The following is an 18,263-nucleotide window of genomic DNA, read 5'->3' on the forward strand; positions in this document are numbered from 1 at the left end:
AATGCCAACAATGGCAACAATGCTAACACTGGAGGAAATGCCAACACCGGTGGCAATACCGACAACGGAGGCAATACCAACACTGGAGGCAATACCAACACTGGAGGCAATACCAACACTGGAGGCAATGCCAACAACGGAGACAATACCGACAACGGAGGCAATGCCAACAACGGAGACAATACCAATGGTAACGGCGGGGCTGCTGATACAACTTCTGCAGCTGACGCCGCTGCTACAACCGATGCCGCCGCTGATGCAACTTCGGCAGCTGACGCCACTGCTACAACCGATGCCGCTGCTGATACAACTGATGCCGCCGCTACGACCGAAGCCGCCGCTGCCACGACTACCGCAGCTACAAAAAACGGTGGCAAAGGTGGCAAGGGACGCGGAGGAAAGGGAAACCAAAGCGGGAACACCAATGGCAACACGAATGGCAACGGTGACGCTGCAGCTTCGTCAGTAGTCGACAACAATAACGCTGCCACTACCGCTGCTGATGTCCCAGCCACCTCTAGCACCGCCATCGCAATGAACAAGGCCGGCAATCTCGGTGGAGCCGCGCCACCAGTGCTTAACAGTGGTGACGCCAAGCGACCCTTCTGTGTCAAAGACAACACCTTCACGAACCGCGCCACGGCAGTGCAGCGCTCATGTGACATCCAGTTCAATGCGTGCGCCGATGCGATGAACGGTGGGAAGCTGCCGGGGGTCACAATGTCGGACTGCAATGCGCAGAAGCAAGCGTGCAGCAAGCAGGGATAGTGGCTGGTTTGGAATCGGGTGTCTGTATAAGTAGATTGGAGGTGATGCCTCGTTGTCTGTTTGTTTTCCATTTCATGAAGATGACTCGGGGTTTTTTTTTAGGATTTTATCAATATATATGTGGTGCTTATGATTATAAATTGCTATATGTGATTCCTACTTGCTCTCACCATGCTTAGTCTTTAGACACGAAACGGAATAAACTCCGAGAGAAGGTGGGGTTATCCCATGACGTTTTTCGGATAAGACATCCCCGTCTGCCCCCGCACCCCACCAACGTCTTTGAGTAAACAAATCTGCAGCACAATCATCAGGGGCACCTATAACTATTTTAACATGCCTACCTCCAAAGTTATTATCCTCACGGGCGCCTCGCGCGGAATTGGCCTCGCTGCCGCAAAATTCCTACTTCAGGAAGGACACCGGCTCGTCGTCGTAGCGCGGACCGCGGGGCCAATGGAGGAGTTGAAGGGCGGATTCCCAGGAAAGGTCGAGATCGTTGTTGGGGATGCAACAGGGGAGGAGGTGAGTTCTTTGCCATCGTTAGATAGGAAGCGGAGCATATCAGAACTGACATGGCATTGCCCGGCTTAGGTCTCCCAGAAGGCGGTATCCCTCGCGCTCAGCTCCTTCTCGCGACTCGACGGCCTCATTCTTAACCATGGCACTCTCGAGCCAGTAGCCCGCATCGCTGATGCTACTGCCTCCGCCTGGCGCGCCGCATTTGACACCAATGTCTTCAGCTGCATCTCGTTTATACAGGCTGCCCTGCCGTCACTGCGGGAGTCAGGCGGCCGCATCATCGCCGTCTCTTCTGGCGCAGCCACAAATTCGTACGCGGGATGGGGTGCGTACGGCGCGACGAAGGCGGCGCTGAATCACATTGTTGGCACGGTGGAGAGAGAAGAGGGGAGCAAGGGCGTTGTTGCTGTGGCGGTGAGGCCAGGAGTTGTTGATACGGAGATGCAGAGGGATATTAGGGAAGTCCACGGGGCTGGGATGGATGAGGGGGATGTGGCACGGTTTAAGGGACTTAAGGAGGAGGGGGGTTTACTGAGGCCGGAACAGCCTGGGAATGTGCTTGGGCGACTGGCGGTAGAGGCGGAGAAAGAACTTGGAGGGAAGTTTCTCAGGTATGTGGATTCATTTGTCACGGCGGGGATTTCGAAGACAGGCAGTTTCTTTGGAAAGCTGATTTATTATGCTATGACTGGGCTAACCTATGTAGCTGGAATGCACCTGAACTTGTCAAGTTCCAGGACAAGCAGTGATGAGACCGTACAGAGAAATCACTTTTGGATATGTCAGCGAATTCCAAGGATATGACAATAGAATAGACATATAGTGGGGTTGGGCTTCAGTTGAAAGATGAAAAGTCTCGAAGTTTATCAGCATCAGACGAATGTCTTCAGCATTAGCATGGAATGTTACATCATAAGCCGGAATAGAAAGATGAAATGTTGAATATTTACCTTGTTGTATCGAGGTTAAGTGATTCGGCCTGACATGATCATGGCCGAATGGAAACTGGACAGTATACCGCTCCAGTGCACTTGCAAACTGGCCAATGCTGTCTTTCGAGTGGGATCCAACAGAGTCGACTTAAAACCTAATAATCTTTTGGCTAGTTAGCAAATGTATTCAGAAACACATATCAAGAAGCTAAGTAATATTGAAGTACGTTCAGACGGTCCGTTTGGTTAAGACAGGTTAATCACCATCTAGAGCCGAAGCTCATGTAAGATAGGGGCGACACGAAATTTCATCAGAGTAAAAAGGTAGGATGTTTGAGGAGAAAATAAGCTTACCAGTGATGGCCATTGATCCACGATTTGTGCTCCAATGTTAGCCTGAAATAAAAGCAGTGTCATAGTAAAATAGATTCTCCAAAAGAGAACCCATTACGCTTGGAAAGCTCGAGTGCTGAGGAGCGCAGCTTGTGATTGTATTGATGAAGAAGAAAAAGAGAAAGAGAAAGCAAAAGAGAAAAAGAACAAAATATCAAGAAGATTGTCGCGTAAAAAGCGGGAACTTCCGCCAAGCCTTTACCAGTTGTGCTAGCCGCAGCCTCGTGGGACTGAGACGCATAATTACGTTCGCGCGTGAGGCTACGACTCTTAAATTTCTCTCTATTCACAGCTCATGATCGACTTCTAAAGGAACTCGCATCTTCCACGATCTTCTTTATTTCTGATCTTATTACTCACGCGTTTTTGACTTCACCTCCGAAATCGTTGAAAGAACAATAAGCTGATTCGCGTCGATACGCGGGGAACAAGGTCTCATCTCTGCCGTAATGTCGGACAGAGAATTTGGAGGTATGCTCATTCTATTCTACCCACAGAAAGCGAACGGTGCCGCGCTGCGCTTGCGTCTCCTATTCGCGTCTCCTATCCACGTCAAATGGCGCCATGGGGTAGCGCTGAGGGCTTGGAGACGCGGGCGATGAGCTGTTCCTTTCGCGTTGCCCCTCCATCGCTCCTGCCCTCTGGGTGTGACCCATGCTGACTCTATCTTAGGAAACGATGATCTCTCTCTTCCCAAAGGTATAGCATACTACTTTCTTTATATTGCGAATATTGCGGGCTCAGCTTGAGCGAATACTATCACTACCATCGTTTGTACCGGACAACCAGCGCTCTGGCTGCCGCTTATCTCATAACGATCGTTAAGAGCCAAAGAAATCATCACAACATGGCCTCGGTGAGGCGCCCCCTATCTCTCGAAACTCGAGTCTTTAGGATCCGAAGGGCGCATGCGAACCATTCGTATGGTCGACAATACAGTTCTCAACACGCCCGACAACTCCTTTCGCGTCTTGAGGCAGATATTACTTTGCCTCCAGGATTCCTGGTTCCAGTTGCTTTACCGAGAGTACGGTTATACGGTGAAGATGTCGCGCCCCCAAACCAACACGCGACTGGCAATACTGGTCAACGAGATCTTGCGTCAGACCGAACTTTTAAAACCCGCGAAAAGGCCGATTTGGGTCCAGAAGGGAGACAGCGTCTAAAACAAAGGCCCAAGAAAACTCCACGGAGCATATCAAAGGACAAGCCACGACCCCTAAGCAGACTTCGAGTGTCATGGTCTCACGCATGCCCCGGGGAAGATTGCGTCGAGTCTCTCTGCGATTTAGACGTTGAACCTACTTTGGAAGACACCATGCCCTGTGCCTCAACTGGACTGAGCACAGGCGCTTTCCTTGATTACGAAGTCCCAGAGCTTGGATCCCATGCTCTTCCATCACTTCAACTGGTCGACACGCTTTATACTTCTGCTTTGAACGCTGGTTTAGATGATTGTTGGAATTTACTTACAGAACTATTGGTGGACGTTGGCTAACTTTTCATTCATAGCAACCGTCCAGAAAATCGTAACTGAAATTCTTCCGCCCTCATCAGGCGTTGCATTTGGGAAAGATGCTCGCGACCTTCTCATAGAATGCTGCGTCGAATTCATCACGCTCATCTCGTCAGAGGCGAACGAGATTTCAGAGAAAGAGGCCAAGAAGACCATCGCATGCGAACACATCACGAAGGCATTGGAACAGCTTGGATTTAGCGAGTATGTGGCCGACATTTTAGATGTGGCGAATGATCACAAGGAGCAGTTGAAGGTTGGTTCCAGAAGCCTCACATTTCGTAGAATACACTGCTGACAGTATTTAGGGCCGCGAGAAGAAGGCGAATAAACTTGAGCAGAGTGGACTCTCGACTGAGCAGCTGCTTGCAATGCAAGAGGCTGCATTTAAGGAGGCAGCTGAGAGACACGGCTGACCTGGATGTATAAAGATATGTCGTTGCATTATCAGGCGTTGGCGTTGGGTCTATGGCAATGGAGAACGGGAATGGTATGGGCATGGTGAACGGGGACTTTCTATGGTAATTATGGCACTAGATTGCCATTTGAGCAGTTTCATAAGAATCACCTCAGGTAGCATCGAGTACAGCTACCAGACAGCGATTAACTCGGGGGTCCTGTTCCGCGTTTGCTTCGTCTCACTGTATAAATTTCTCTGTATTTGCGCCCTCCGTAATCGATGATATTGAATGTCGCAGACATACAAGGTATCAATAATTTAACTCACACGCCCATTTAAAGCTCTTCAACTAGCCTTTTATATAGTTTCTCTGAGTATACCCTTATTTTTGCTGTGATATTGGTCCCGTAGCTCCGATAGCTACCCTGGAATCCTCGGTCCGAGCCCGTGCACTACCGACGTCATAAATTTGTTCCACGACGGATGTGCTCCAGAAACATTGGGCTTCTTTCCATCACAATCACAGACAACACAAAATGCCGCCTATATCCGTCCGGCCAGCTTTTGCAAGCAGTGTCCGAGCTCTCACACACAATGCCACCCCGCGTGTTTCTCAACTGACACCTCGCGTGTCCCAAGCCATCTCGCGGCGCTTCAAGTCTGGACCATACGGGTACACCCAGGCCAAAGCGCTCGTCTACAGCCAAAACGGAGAGCCCTCCGATGTTCTCTCGTGCGAATCCCCTTCATCTCCCATACCTGCGCCTAGCTAACCCATCCAAGCCTGCACACGCACTCGATCTCCCCCTCCCTGCCCTCCAACGCGCTCCTCCTCCGCAGTCTCGCCGCCCCCATCAACCCCGCGGACATAAACCAGATCCAGGGCGTGTACCCCTCGCGCCCGCCCTTCACGGCTCTTCTCGGAACCGCTGTCCCCTCCGCCATCGCTGGCAACGAGGCATGTTTCGAGGTCATGCGCGTCGGGTCCGGGGTGAAGGATTTTGCGCCTGGAGACTGGGCGATTGCGCGCGCGCCGTGTCTCGGGACCTGGCGCACGCATGTTGAGGCGCAGGAGGATTCTCTGCTTCGCGTTGAGAAGGAGGGGCTGACGCCTGTGCAAGTGGGGACGGTGGGGGTGAACCCAACCACGGCGTATAGGATGTTAAAGGATTTTGAGCATGTGGGAGAAGGGGAGTGGTTCATTCAGAATGGGGCGAATAGCGGGGTTGGGCGGGCGGCGATACAGTTGGGGAGGTTGTGGGGGATGAAGAGCATTAATATTATCCGTGAACGTGGAACGGAGGAGGAGACGGAGGCGATGAGGAACGAGTTGAGAGGATTGGGGGCCACGCATGTGGTTACAGAAGGGGAGCTGATGGCACGGGGCTTTTCTGAGCAGGTCAAGGAGTGGACGGTTGGTGGGCGCCAGAAGGTGAAGCTGGGCCTCAATTGCGTAGGGGGCAAGCCGACATCGGCAATGGTGAAGTGCCTGAGCGATGGCGGGCACCTGGTGACATATGGCGGGATGGCAAAGGCGCCACTGCAGGTGCCGACTGCGGCACTGATATTCAAAGATGTCAAGTTCAGCGGGTTCTGGGTTAGCCGCTGGAGCGAGAAGAACCTGGATGAAAAGCGCCGGACGGTGGGGGAGATTCTGGAGCTTACCCGCGCGGGGATGTTCGCTGATGTGCCGGTGCAGAAGGTGCAGTGGGATTGGGACACCAAGGAAGAGACGCTGAAGGAGGCGGTGACGGGGACGCTGCAGGGGTTTAGGAAGGGGAAGGGAGTGTTCGTGTTTGGTGATACTTGAGGGCTGATGCAGAGCAAGATAGACTCGCGCATTGTAGTGTAAAAACTTGTATGACCATAAAGCAGAGAGTGAAAGGCTACCTTTGCAGGGAATAATCTAACCAAAAATATATATCCCATCAGGAGCTATCCTGGGAATACAGTTTCCTAACCATGCGTATTGTTTTGGTCACGCCCTGACACAAAAATGCAATTCCCGGCAACAAATGGGCGCCAATCCAATTCCCAAAACTAGACACATCGAACAAAAGGGTATAAGACCACAAATTTACCGAATCCCCCTCCTTAATCCACCCATCTCCCATTACGGCCTGTTCAAGCTAACTGCCTCCTCAACCAACACACCGTCCCCTCATTTGATATTCTTGAACATATCCCCATCTAGCCCCTCCTGCTCGCCACTCTTAACACCCAGCGCGCTGATCTCCGGCAAGCTCGGTGCAGCAGGCTCGTCCTTCTCTCTGCGTTCCTCGTACACAACGCTGGTGCGTTTCCTCTCGCGCTCCTCGCTGTCTCCCACAAAACGGCGCCACCAGCTCCCGCTGCGCTTCTGTCCGCTTGTCGGTGCCATGCTAAGACTGCTCAACGGACGCGCGGGCGGCGCACCCTCATCGGGCGCGGAGCCATTGAGGCTGCGTCGTGACAGGAAACGACGGATGCTGCCCGGGCGGCGCGGAGAGGTCATGCTCATGGGCGAAAGGAGGCCGTTTGTGGGCGAACCTGGCTCGCGGCCGCGCGATTGCTCGTCATCTGGTTTTGAGGTGGTGGAGATGGCGGAGGGCGCTTTAGCGGGTGGCGGGGGCGCCTCGGCGATGGGGGAGTCGGGAGGAGGAGGGATGTCGGTGCCTGCTGTGAGGGAGTCGAGGGGCGCGAGGACGGGAAGCTCGAATTTGCGCGACGGGGTGGTGGTGGTGGCTGGCATTGTGGTGAGTGGTTGTTGTTGAAGATTTGGGTGTGGGTTCTAGTTGTGTGGGGAAGCTCTCATGCACTGTGATGTAAGGTTTCCGGAGATGCGGATGCGAGGGACAACGGTCGATATATATTTTTCTCCAGAGGATCGCAAGCCTGACGGCGTTCGTTTGCAACTGCGAGTTGGAAGGAGTTGGTCAATCGATCGGGTCTGCTTGTGCGAAGCCTGAGATCTCAACGGAAGTCACACGAAGATCTACTTGCATGCGAGCGCGAGATGAGGAGGTTGCACAATAACCGCGATGGCATTGAGGGAGAGAATAGCGGTATAACAGGGAGAGAGTATGAAGCGATTGTAAGAACTGTGAGAGAGCGCGACGCGCAAAATAGTTATGCTCGTGTGTGAAGTGAAGGCGATGGCTTGCCCGACAATAATGTAAACGTTTTTGCCGTGAGTTAGTAATTATGTCCTGGTTATCCACGAAGTCTCCACGACTTCTGAGCCTCCGTTGGCTCAATGCAGAGGAGCTTGTGTTGTGGCGAGCGAATTGGCCAATCAAAGTGGGGCGCCGTTGTGGATAAGGGGCAGAAGTCGTAGCATCGCCCGTTTGTCTGTTGAGTCTCCGAGAAACGTTGGCTTAACATGATGACCAAGATGAGAGAAATATCAGGTGTTCAGATACCTTCAGCTTCGCTTTTCTCTGTGTCCGCGCAGATACCGTTGATATTCCACAGTGTCCAATCGAGGAAGGCATTCACTTTGCAGGATATCCTTCCAGAATCATGAGAATCATTCCCGCATAGGGGTGCTTTCCACGTGGCGTTCGACTCAGGGTCTCAAAAAAATCTCAACACAATCCCAAGGGTTCAATGGTAAGGGTTATCCAAAAAGTTCCTGGATATGCTGTAGAGCGGACGTCAAAATACGTCCCGAAAACTCCTCGAGGCGCCGTCAATGCTAGTCCCCTATATCATAATGGGTATCCTGTTCGCCCCGTGGTCCAGCCAGTCCATGCCCGCATGCCCAATATATAAAACAAAGCATTATCCATTATCCATTACTCATCATCCATCATCCGTCATCCATATAGCGCAAAATCCCAACCTTCTAATATAACACGCCAACATGCGAAACCTGCAAATGCTATACATCAAAGATAAATCAGTAAAAGGAGGGGCCATATGTTCCGTACGCCATAGGCCCTAGTAAGGCGTTCTCATCGTCCATCCAGGAGACTTCATCTGGCAGATAAAATTCTCCGTAGATATTCACCACCGGCTCCTGCTGTGATAAACACTGCGGATTCGGACAGATCCCAGAATTCGACCTCTCGGCGCAGAATGTCATACACGCCAGGCACACTAGTCTCATCGGGTCAAATGCCATCGGCCGGAAGCCGTGACAGTGGTGTGTATGATCAAGCAGCTGTTGTGATGAGCTAAAGGTGTTCTGGCAATTTTCTGGGTCGCAAAGACACATATAGTAGTGATATGGCCCGTTGGGGCCCAACATTTCTATCTCTGTCGCGAGGAGATACGTTCGATCTGTTTTGATGGTGCTGAATTGCCGTCGTGCAATAGACGGAGGATCGAAGGATTGGAATGGATTGCTGGGGTGGAGAGGGCTGCATTGAGCGACCTCCTCTGGTTCTAGTAGTGAGTCCTCGAAGTCACCTTCGTTGATTGTGCTTGGGTATATGCTATCTGGTATCGTGTGAATATCAAGCTTGTTTGCCGCATTATCGATGTTCTCCAAGATAGTCGACTTCTGCTCTTCCTTTATCGCATCTTCTTCAATTTGATGAAAGCCAGAAAGGGGATCAGATCCCTTTGCTTCAGAGTCGTAATCCAATGCCCACTGAACGTCCGATTCGTTCTGTTCATCGTGATTCCCGTCTAGGATATCCTCTAGGGCGTGATGGGACAAAGAACACTGCATGCGTGCATTAGTATTTGTATAGAAGACAAGAACGAGCTGATCGGATTATGCATACCTTCACTTTCCTCTTCCTGCAATCACCCAGGCAACTCCCAAGGTACCGGATCAGTGCCTTCTGGGCCTTCATCGCAGGGCAGAGTGCCTTCTTCGTTGGCTCCGACAAGAAATTCCCATCTTGCTGGCTCCATACAACTGTGTAATCAGTGTGGCTCGTCGCGTAAGATGCCTCACTCAGTGGGGGCGGAAACGTTCGCGACGCAGATGACAAAGATCCCTGGGAGCTGTGGGATGCTTGGAAGGGAGAGCTGGACTCGAGGCTGGTAGGGACGGGGACGCCTTGTAGTTTCACAGCCATGCGATAACTGCGTAGTTTTTCGCGGGCCCCAATGACTTTGTGAGGTTCGATTCGCTTCGTTCCTGGGCGGTAAGGAAGATTTGAAGGCCTTGGACGAGGCAGAGGGACCGAGGCAACTCTCGAGCTATAAGACATGATGTCGTCGGCTGTGTTTCAACAGGTGTGTATATTATATCCAAACGGTTTCGCTGGGCTAGGGGATCCGGAGATGTGTGGAATCTGCGAGGGCGGGAAGCGGGATGTCTGGTCTTTCACTGAGGGGCAGGAAGGCGGCCAGAAGCAGAGGCGGAGCTGGATCGAGTGTGCTGGTTGCTAGTCCGACAAACGAAATGTGAATATGGAGTGGAGAATAGATGGAAGAACTCGATTCAAGTGATGCTTCGAGGTAATCTGTGACGCGTTCATAAATTCGTGGCTTGTCAAAGGGAAAGTCGCATCGGAGTATCGTCTTGGGCCATCGGCGCGGCTGGAGGATGGATGGATTCGACGTTTAGTGTTCTTCGGACGAGATGTCGCACAATGATACTTGTTACGCGAGGTGTAGATGAAGTCGGACAGCGGATGCCGCAGAGATTTCTTGAGTTGCGAGAGAGTGGAGTGTGTTTGGTGGTTTGGGAAGGCTGTGTTGCACTTTCGCTCAGTGGGCTGCAGAGAGGACGAGGATGGCGGGGGAGGGAGAACAACAGAGAGTGAGAGAGGAAGGCAAGGAGATGGGATATATGTAGGAATGAGAGTTTGGGTTACCTTTGGGTGAATGAATATGTGTATGTCCAGTGTAAAGATGCGTGGCCACCGCTTTTTCGGAGTGAAATATGAGAGAGGAGGGAGGGGGGTCGAGGCGAACCACGCAGATAAATGTGTTCGACTTGGTTTTTGGTGGTGGTCCGCGCAATCGGGCGTCTTTGCGGTGGTTCGCAATCTGGGAGTGCGAGTACTCGCGAAACCAACTTTTTAGCCAGTGGGAACAGCGACGGGTGATCGACAAATACCTCGTCATCCCGCCCTTCACCCAGCGTTTCGCAGTAACAATTTTGTATTTCTAACAATCCGCGTTGGTGTATACAACTCCGTATAATAATTAAGTGCACATACTGTAATGTGAAAACTGCCAAATTAATCAGTCAGTCAGCTGTGCAGGGCATACTTCATTCCTCATCTTCACATAAACACAGAGAACAGTACACTGCCTTTCTTGCCAGTACGGCGTGAACGAGCGGAGTATACGATGACGATGGCGAGCACCGCTCATGATGCACAGTCCAAGGCACAGAGTGCAACGGCATAGACCACAGTTCGCAGCTCTAGACCCTCGGATTCTGCACCATGTAGGGACAGCAAATCCTCCGTCATCATTCACCGGCTGGTTGCCCTCACAAAATATCTTCATAATCACCAGCTGCCTTGACCGGTGACATGGATATAGTACAAGACACTGCCCTGGGCCTGCCAGCTGGAACCCGACAAAGGGATCAATGACATGTGTGGCTGCAATGCTTATTATTATTATGTAGAAGCTAAAGCCCGTCTCCTGTTCCAGACCCAAAATCATGATGATCGTAATTCGTAGCTGTGTCTCCGCACCAGTCCAGGCCAGTCCATATGGTTTCAGCCAATCTCATCAGGTCTCCAATCAAACAGATCAAACGCCTCGCGACTCCACGGTCCAGAATCACTGCGCACTGGAGGAACCCCGCTCTCCGCCACCTTCCCCGCGCTCTTGCGCGCAATCGGCGGTCTTCGTCGCAATGAGACATCCTCCAGCGGCTGCGCCTTCGCAGAGACAAACCGCGGCGTTTCAACGTCCTGTGCAGCAACCCTATGCTGCGCCATGCCCCCCATGCCCCAACTGACGTCGCTTACTTCACGTCTCTGTGGCACCTGGACTGGGAGGGTTTGAATCACAACCGGCTCTTTGGGAGCACCTACCCAGCCTACGACTATCTTGCTACGAGCTGTTTTGCTGGTCTTGAGTAGTTGGGGTTTTGTAATCTGGGTTCTTTTGGGAGGAGCATCCACGGGAAGATCCTTCGGCGAAGATGTGGTCGCCGTTAACGTATTAGTTGCAATTGGAGAGACCTCCGACCGTCTCCTGCCACTCGTCCTGGTCTGAGGAACTTTCGCGTCTGCTGTCCTAGTCTGGGGAGCTGTCACTTCTGCTGTCCTAGTTTGGGGAACCTTAGTTTCTGCCGTCGTCTCTGGTACCATTGGAGCATATGGCTTAATGGAAGTAGTTTCTAATGCCACACCCTCTCTCGATGCGAGTCTATCAGCGACACTTCTCAGCAGTTCGAAGGCTGGCTCCGAGGATTGAGGTGCTGGTTCCGGCGATCGACGTGAGATTCGACTCGTAGTGCCTTTGGTTGGAAGAGGGAGAAGCTCTTCAGCCACAGTCGGGTGATCCTGATGTGCCCTTCGTTCCGATTGTGGCTGCCGAGATGGGGGTTCTTTGGAGACTTTGGGGACTGACATATCTGGCTTGGGTGGTAAAGAGTCGACAACTTTACCGGCAAAGCCTCTAATATCGTCAAATGCATCGTCAGCTTCAGATGCAACATCGTCATCCTGTTCAACAGCAGCTTTACGTCTCACAGCCCGTGATCTCAGCTGTTCTTTCTGTTGTGCATGGAATTTATCCAATTTCTTCGTTGCCTGTGACTGCTCTGGAACAACATCTTCCGCTGGCGAAATTGGCCTGGGGTTGGTCTGAGCGGGAGATGGTTGTGGCTGTCTGCTATCATTTAAAACCAACATCTTCCTTTTTGGTCTGGATTTGAGACGAATGGAGCCGACTGTCTCAGGCGGGCCATTCGTCACATCTGGGTCAGGCTCGGAAGCTTTGATAGGCACTATAGGTACTGGCCTCCGAGGTTCTTTTGGCGGAGGCACTTCGGGAGATGGGGAGATATTTATCGCATGCAGGCCGTCGTCGCCTTCGAGAACAGCATTATTGTTGCTTATTGGAGAATGTTGGGGACGACAGGCCTGTTCTATGTCGTCCATGTCGATGAAGTCGTCATCAATAGCTGCGAACTCATCAGAGGCGTTAACACTATCTTGTTGCTGTGCTGTGCCAGACATGGTCTGCCCCGCTTTGGTAGCACCGACTGACGAATTTCTGTCTGGAGCTTTATCGAGATGTCCCGCGCTCTTGGCTTTCACTTGATATTTACTTTGCTTTTCAACGACGGGCGTTTGCAACACGTTTGGCCGGACCGTTTCATTTCTAGACCGCTGATGCCTTCCTCTATCGTGGATGCTCTCCGAAGGTGCTCCCCTCTCCACGTTTCGTGTGGGTGGGAGATGGCGCAGAAAAGCATTCGTATTTTGAGTTGACGATAGGTCTAAAACAGCTCCGGTCAAGGTTTGGGCAAAGCCAGACTTAACCTTCTTTTCCGGCGGCTGCCATTGTCTTCGTTCCTGTCTAGGCGGTTCCTGAAATTCCTTCGAAACAAGGTTTATTTCATGGGATTCTTCTTTCGAACCCTCAACTCCCTCCTGTCGTCTCGAAGTCCTGGACCATAGCGGCTCCCGCCGAAGAGGAGCAGTACTGTGGGGCGTCGAAGATAGGTCGAGCATGGCTCCCGTTAAATTCTGCGCATAGCCTGCTTTCGAATACGTAGACTCGGCTTTCCTACGCTTGGATGGCCGTTCCTGTGTGTCTCTCTCTTGACGTTGTTCTTTTTGCCTGTCTTCGAACGGCGAAGTAGTCGGAAGCAATGCTCTTCCATGGTGGCCAGTTGGGGTCCCGAGCAGAGCGCTTAGCGGTTTCTGCGATAGTTTAGAGTAGCCGGTGGGTTGTCTTGCGATCCGTAAGTTGTCAAACGGCACCTCAGCTGGCGATGAACTTGGTCTTCTCACTGCCGCCCTCTCTTCCCTCTGCTTTGTGCGATGGTCTAGTAGCTCGGTCAAATCTTGATCCCTACTCCCCAAACAATCTGCAACTTGAACCAGTATCGCGGCCCGATCCAGCTCTAGCTCCTCGCCCTCATCAATATGGTAGTCGTGCCAGTGCGTATCGCCCACAAAGTTCAGTCTTTCGTCATACACCATCACCCGTTTGTTGAATGTGTGAAATTTGAGGCGACCATCTTGCCAGCGTTTTTGCTTTCGTCGGATATCTGACGTGAATAGGCAGCGAAACTCAATCACGGGCGCAGTGTTCTGTGTGAGGGGTATTGCTGTGGGCGCCGCGGGGGTGTGCTGGACAAGCGATGCCATAGCTTTGCAGGATTTTGCCCGACAGCATCAATTTCGAGGGTAATATATTAAAGAACGCATTTCCATTTCATGACTTCGTAAGCTGCGGTTGTTCGTTGTGGCCTGCAAATAAAACAATGCAGTGGAGTTGTCCTGGACCCGCGACGATATACCACTTGCACTCTAAATTACGCGTTTCCAACGCGAATGCACGTGACACATCAAATGAGAAATACGATATTGAGGCCAACGAATTTATCACCAGAAATTCCTCATAGTACAGATATCTACGTGTACATTTGCCTATTGTTCTAATTCAACTAACCGAGCTATGTCTATCTTCTTCCGCTGCAGATCACATTCTCAAAACCAGCCTCTGCGACATGCCTATTACGCCTCCTCAGTCTACATCATGCCGCATCCACCCATCCCATATGACCCATAATACTCTCTGCCACGCCTTCCACCCGCTCTCTTCCGTGGTCCTCTAGACTTTGTTCCAGCCATTGGCCCAGTCTCCCGCTTCATTGTGAACTCCTCTACGTTTTCCACGGTTTCAACCATCACTGGCGGCCAGAGATAGTCATAGTAGCTCGGCGTGTAGTAACCAGTCGATGACATATCAACCGCACAACAGCCGCCGCCGCAACTGTCAAAATCTTGATAGCTGCAACCATATTGCTGCGCGTATTGTCTAGGGGGTTCCGGGTACGGGCTCCCATACTGCTCGTACTGCTGAGGATATCCATAAGAATGGCCATATGATGAGTAGCCGTCAAAGTCTTGTCCAAAGCTTGGATATCCATATGAACCTGTGCCATCGACGAAGGAGTGGTAGGCGTTTGCTTGGTAGTTGGCGTCGTCACCGAAGGATTGGTAGGCATTCGAATGGAAGTTGGTCTCGTCGCCGTAGGATAGATTGATATTCGAGTGGGAGTCTGAGCCGTCACCATACGACCTACGGGCATTTGAATAATAGCCAGTATTGTAGGGTTCGAAACTTTCGTATTCTTGTTGTGATAGATTCGGATCGCATGCACAGCTGGCCCCATGAGGTTGAAAATGGCAAGACATTGCGGTACAGAGATATGTTGAGGGGCAATGCACAGTTGGCTGGAACGGAGTGGATCTGACCTTGGTAATCTGTGATGAGTACTGGATATTTGCCAGATTGGAATCTGGAGGAGATGTGGTGGGCTTTAATGGAAGTGAAGGCCTGGCTTGCTTCTATGATGGGTGACGGGCATGGCATTTTTGTAATCCGTGCTGGTAAGGCAACTGCAACAGTTTGATGTGGAAATATCATGATGTGACTCTGTTGCCATAGACACTCCAAACTTTGGTCCTACCCGGCGTGTGGTCAGTTTCAAGCGGATTATTTGCGTCAACGACCACAAACATATTGGTATTTCTCAAAAGACTCATAAAGCAGCGAAGTTGGAGAGGCGTTTGGAATATTTGAATTGGCACATGTTAAACTGAAAACCTGCGGCATGTAGGAAATCATGACTATGTTTTGCAAGACCCTATGGCTCTGGATCTTATACCTATTTCCAAGGCTAATCTTCCTGTATGCCCCACTAAACAACGAGAACCTGAAATTCTAAAGAGTGCCGTTTCTTGAATATTGTTGAGTTTCTCATCCAGCCTCGAGAAGATATTGAGGGGCCTTACAGTTATTACGCATCATCCTTGAGTTTGCCATGTTCACCCCTCAGGTCTCCCGATGCTATGCCTTGGCGCCATTTCGAAACCACCGTCCTATCCTTTTGAATATGGATTGATTTTTCGTGTGCTCGTTTCATCATGCAACCCAGACACCCTGACCTGTATTCCCACACTTATATGACCCTCTGTTGGCGCGTGTCTGTCGAAGCTTAAGCAGAAAATGGACGTTTCCACAACAGAATACTGCGAACCTTTAAAAGTTCCAGACCCTATCCCATCAAACAGATGAAGTTTCTGCTTGTTCGCCGCCTAGTACCTATAACGCGTGGAGTAGTCTTTCGGGCTGACCACCAATCCTCGACCCTTCTTGGCTCCCCGGTAGATGGTCTCTATGATGTCGATGAGCTCCTGCTTATCCTCAAGCACCCAGTTGAGTTTGTTGTTGTTTCCCGTCCCAAAATCACACATCATATGTTTGTTTCGGAAGAAAAACATGATTGTCATTGGGTCGTATAGCTCTGTAAAGGCACTTGTCAGCTGTGAAAGTCTACAGCACAAGAGCTCATAAGGGCTACCCACCATACATCTGCTTGAAGTCGGGCACTTCTTCTAAAAAACACACCTGAGTTAGATTATATCTGCATGTCAAGTTGGAGACACTTACCCAAGTCGCAAACTGTAATATGGTTAGCAAATCTCAGCGAGTGCGATAGTATTGAAGTGACTGACCATAGACGACAGCAAAGTTCTTCACTCGGTCTGCAATCTTAAATAGCACTTCATCTTGCCGCATGCAATCCTCGGAGTAGTCACGCCCAAAGCGGATGACGACGAGACGTTCGTCCTCGTTCATGATAGCTTGGTCGACATGCCACCCAGTGCGCAAGTGGGGAAGTACGACGGAACCCATGGCAAGCTGTGGGGTGGTTTGGGATTTTAAAGTTCGTTGGTAGGATCTGAAATATAATACAGCGTAGCTGTGATGCTGAAGTGGACTCGAAGTCTTTAATTTGGATAGGTGGCGGGCTGTTGTGAGGTGAGAAGTTGGTTTGCCAGCGGCGTTATCGTCACCGCCTTTGGATTTCGCTGCCACCTGAGGGGCAGACACGTGATCACGCGTTGGTAGTGGGCGTTCAACGTGATGCTTCGACCGCGATTTCTCACCACATGAATCACCGATGAATTAACACCATTATTTTTCACATTATAAAATTGAGGGCGAGAAATATAATATATAATTCTTGGTTTGTCTACATATGTATTCATCGACTGCAATAATTCAACTTGCCGCCGAGTGAGATGGACGGAGGTCTTTGTAGAAGAACGTCTCACTCTTCAACACGAGTCCATCAGGACTCACCGAGTAATCCGGAATTGTGCCATACTCGACATATCCAAGCTTGGGATACACCTTCTCGGCCTTACTCCCCTTCTCAGTATCAAGCAGCTTTATCCTATCAGTATACTGCAAATCTGTGATAGCCAGAGGACTTACCAAAATCCATTTCCCCTTCTCAATTGCAATCCTCTCCAGTTCGTCCATCAGCCGCCGTGCAATACCCCGCTGTCGAAGGCGTCCGTCAACCATCAACTTCTCCACCCACGCCCGATGATTCCCCGTCTGACTCCATGGAAGTAACAAACTTGCTACACCGCTGATGGCGCCGTCCTCCGCTAGGTATACGATCACTTTTTCCCCAGTCTCCGGTGTGCCAGATCGACATTGCTGGATCAGCCCTAGCCAAAAATCTCTCATCTTGTTGTCATCGAGGGGAGGTAGGAATGTTGCGATCGTGGCATCCTCCATGATGCATCTTCGATGAAGCGCCGTGAATCCAGTGACCAATTCATTTCTGGATGCGTCGTCGATACTCGGCGCCGTGGACGAGATGATCGAGAGTGGTTCTGTTCGATGCATAGAGACGGTAGATTTCATCATTCTTGCGTATTATCAAAGTATGTGTAATGAATGGAGAGGCAGAATGTAAATAAATGCCGTATATACCATATCTAGGCAGCAGGGTCGAAATTACCCCACCCTCTGCTACTAGAGTTCTTGAAAAAAGTTGGACGCTTGAAAACCCCGCGTGTATTTGTAAGACCGATCAACACCCCTGCGACGCCGCCGATTTAAAAATGTCACACGAGGAAGATGTAGTTCAACAAAATCTTGGTTTGCCTCTATCCTGGGTATATTATAGGCATATTATGGATATTTCCTGCTTGGAGCCATAAATGATGGAGCAGGGTTTGGCTTATCAGCCACCTCAAGGCCGCTGTGGCACTCTGGGGATTCAATAACAGAGACATTCCGTCTCGTTTCCTAATAGACAGGCTCGCTCGTTCTCGGCGTGCCTTCGCTGCTCTGGATCTCGGCGGTATGCAGACAATGTCATGTCCGTGTCCCTCTTCAAATGATGCCGTCATGCTCTCCCTTCAATCTCTTGACTCGTTTTTGCTCCCAATCATCCAGGTCCTTCGCGGCCAATTTCTGTAAACGAATCAGTATGAGCTTCTGACTAGCAATTCTTCCTTCTAAGGGCATCCTTTGGGAACCTTACATAGTACTCCTCCTTCATATCGACTTTCCTTGCATTCTTCCCAATTCCCAACTCCTCATCCTTGGTAACCCTCTGCACTCGTCTATCGTGTTTCTCGTATCTGATCGCCGTAGCGGGGGTCAAAAAGAATGACCCAGCGACCATGGTTGCTATGAAAGGGAGTCCAAAGAGCGCAAATGGGTGCTTTGCCAGGGCACTCCGGTACCTGGCTGCGATTGTGTTTGCTTGGGCTGAGGGTCGGAACTTCTTAGACTGGAAGATGGCCATTTTGCCGACTTGCCAATATGAAACCTC

General features: G+C 50.9%; 11 protein-coding genes across 11 annotated transcripts in view; 4 read left to right on the forward strand and 7 right to left on the reverse strand.

The window, feature by feature from the left end:
• Positions 1–908, forward strand: part of VE01_02786 (uncharacterized protein) — a gene marked incomplete at its 5' end in the record, with an annotated part of 2,209 nt that extends 1,301 nt beyond the window's left edge. The window contains one exon of the mRNA XM_018272290.2: positions 35–908. Coding sequence (XP_018133158.1) covers positions 35–768 — 734 coding nt within the window. The 3' untranslated portion in view covers positions 769–908. The remainder of the gene's footprint in view (positions 1–34) is intronic.
• Positions 909–923: 15 nt separating this feature from the next.
• Positions 924–2,255, forward strand: VE01_02787 (uncharacterized protein). The gene is made up of 3 exons (XM_018272291.2): positions 924–1,293; positions 1,363–1,901; positions 1,997–2,255. The coding sequence occupies exons 1-3, from the start codon at positions 1,105–1,107 to the stop codon at positions 2,037–2,039; spliced, it is 771 nt and encodes a 256-aa protein (XP_018133159.1). The 5' UTR covers positions 924–1,104; the 3' UTR covers positions 2,040–2,255.
• Positions 2,256–3,462: 1,207 nt separating this feature from the next.
• Positions 3,463–4,547, forward strand: NCB2 (negative cofactor 2 transcription regulator complex subunit ncb2; the record flags this gene model as incomplete). Its single annotated transcript, XM_018272292.1, has 3 exons — positions 3,463–4,072; positions 4,128–4,387; positions 4,440–4,547. The coding sequence occupies 3 exons, from the start codon at positions 3,463–3,465 to the stop codon at positions 4,545–4,547; spliced, it is 978 nt and encodes a 325-aa protein (XP_018133150.1).
• Positions 4,548–5,067: 520 nt separating this feature from the next.
• ETR1 (mitochondrial 2-enoyl thioester reductase) lies at positions 5,068–6,476 on the forward strand (the record flags this gene model as incomplete). Its single annotated transcript, XM_018272293.2, has 2 exons — positions 5,068–5,264; positions 5,315–6,476. 2 exons carry the CDS (start codon positions 5,068–5,070, stop codon positions 6,339–6,341), a joined length of 1,224 nt encoding a protein of 407 aa, XP_018133151.1. The 3' UTR covers positions 6,342–6,476.
• Positions 6,477–6,692: 216 nt separating this feature from the next.
• Positions 6,693–7,262, reverse strand: VE01_02790 (uncharacterized protein; the record flags this gene model as incomplete). Its single annotated transcript, XM_018272294.1, has 1 exon — positions 6,693–7,262. One exon carries the CDS (start codon positions 7,260–7,262, stop codon positions 6,693–6,695), a length of 570 nt encoding a protein of 189 aa, XP_018133277.1.
• A 1,149-nt stretch (positions 7,263–8,411) lies between these two features.
• On the reverse strand, positions 8,412–9,678 carry VE01_02791 (uncharacterized protein; the record flags this gene model as incomplete). The annotated part of the gene is made up of 2 exons (XM_018272295.1): positions 8,412–9,182; positions 9,244–9,678. 2 exons carry the CDS (start codon positions 9,676–9,678, stop codon positions 8,412–8,414), a joined length of 1,206 nt encoding a protein of 401 aa, XP_018133276.1.
• Positions 9,679–11,148: 1,470 nt separating this feature from the next.
• Positions 11,149–13,761, reverse strand: VE01_02792 (uncharacterized protein; the record flags this gene model as incomplete). Its single annotated transcript, XM_018272296.1, has 1 exon — positions 11,149–13,761. One exon carries the CDS (start codon positions 13,759–13,761, stop codon positions 11,149–11,151), a length of 2,613 nt encoding a protein of 870 aa, XP_018133275.1.
• Positions 13,762–14,145: 384 nt separating this feature from the next.
• Positions 14,146–14,814, reverse strand: VE01_02793 (uncharacterized protein; the record flags this gene model as incomplete). The annotated part of the gene is made up of 1 exon (XM_018272297.1): positions 14,146–14,814. The coding sequence occupies one exon, from the start codon at positions 14,812–14,814 to the stop codon at positions 14,146–14,148; it is 669 nt and encodes a 222-aa protein (XP_018133274.1).
• A 903-nt stretch (positions 14,815–15,717) lies between these two features.
• On the reverse strand, positions 15,718–16,318 carry DIB1 (U4/U6-U5 snRNP complex subunit dib1; the record flags this gene model as incomplete). Its single annotated transcript, XM_018272298.1, has 4 exons — positions 15,718–15,926; positions 15,988–16,017; positions 16,073–16,084; positions 16,138–16,318. The coding sequence occupies 4 exons, from the start codon at positions 16,316–16,318 to the stop codon at positions 15,718–15,720; spliced, it is 432 nt and encodes a 143-aa protein (XP_018133273.1).
• Positions 16,319–16,687: 369 nt separating this feature from the next.
• On the reverse strand, positions 16,688–17,347 carry VE01_02795 (uncharacterized protein; the record flags this gene model as incomplete). The annotated part of the gene is made up of 2 exons (XM_018272299.1): positions 16,688–16,855; positions 16,904–17,347. The coding sequence occupies 2 exons, from the start codon at positions 17,345–17,347 to the stop codon at positions 16,688–16,690; spliced, it is 612 nt and encodes a 203-aa protein (XP_018133272.1).
• Positions 17,348–17,818: 471 nt separating this feature from the next.
• COX16 (Cytochrome oxidase assembly) lies at positions 17,819–18,236 on the reverse strand (the record flags this gene model as incomplete). Its single annotated transcript, XM_018272300.1, has 2 exons — positions 17,819–17,899; positions 17,970–18,236. The coding sequence occupies 2 exons, from the start codon at positions 18,234–18,236 to the stop codon at positions 17,819–17,821; spliced, it is 348 nt and encodes a 115-aa protein (XP_018133271.1).
• Positions 18,237–18,263: the final 27 nt, after the last annotated feature.

This window comes from Pseudogymnoascus verrucosus, assembly GCF_001662655.1.
Source record: "Pseudogymnoascus verrucosus strain UAMH 10579 unplaced genomic scaffold scaffold_7, whole genome shotgun sequence".
In the NCBI taxonomy this organism is placed as follows: domain Eukaryota; kingdom Fungi; phylum Ascomycota; class Leotiomycetes; order Thelebolales; family Thelebolaceae; genus Pseudogymnoascus; species Pseudogymnoascus verrucosus.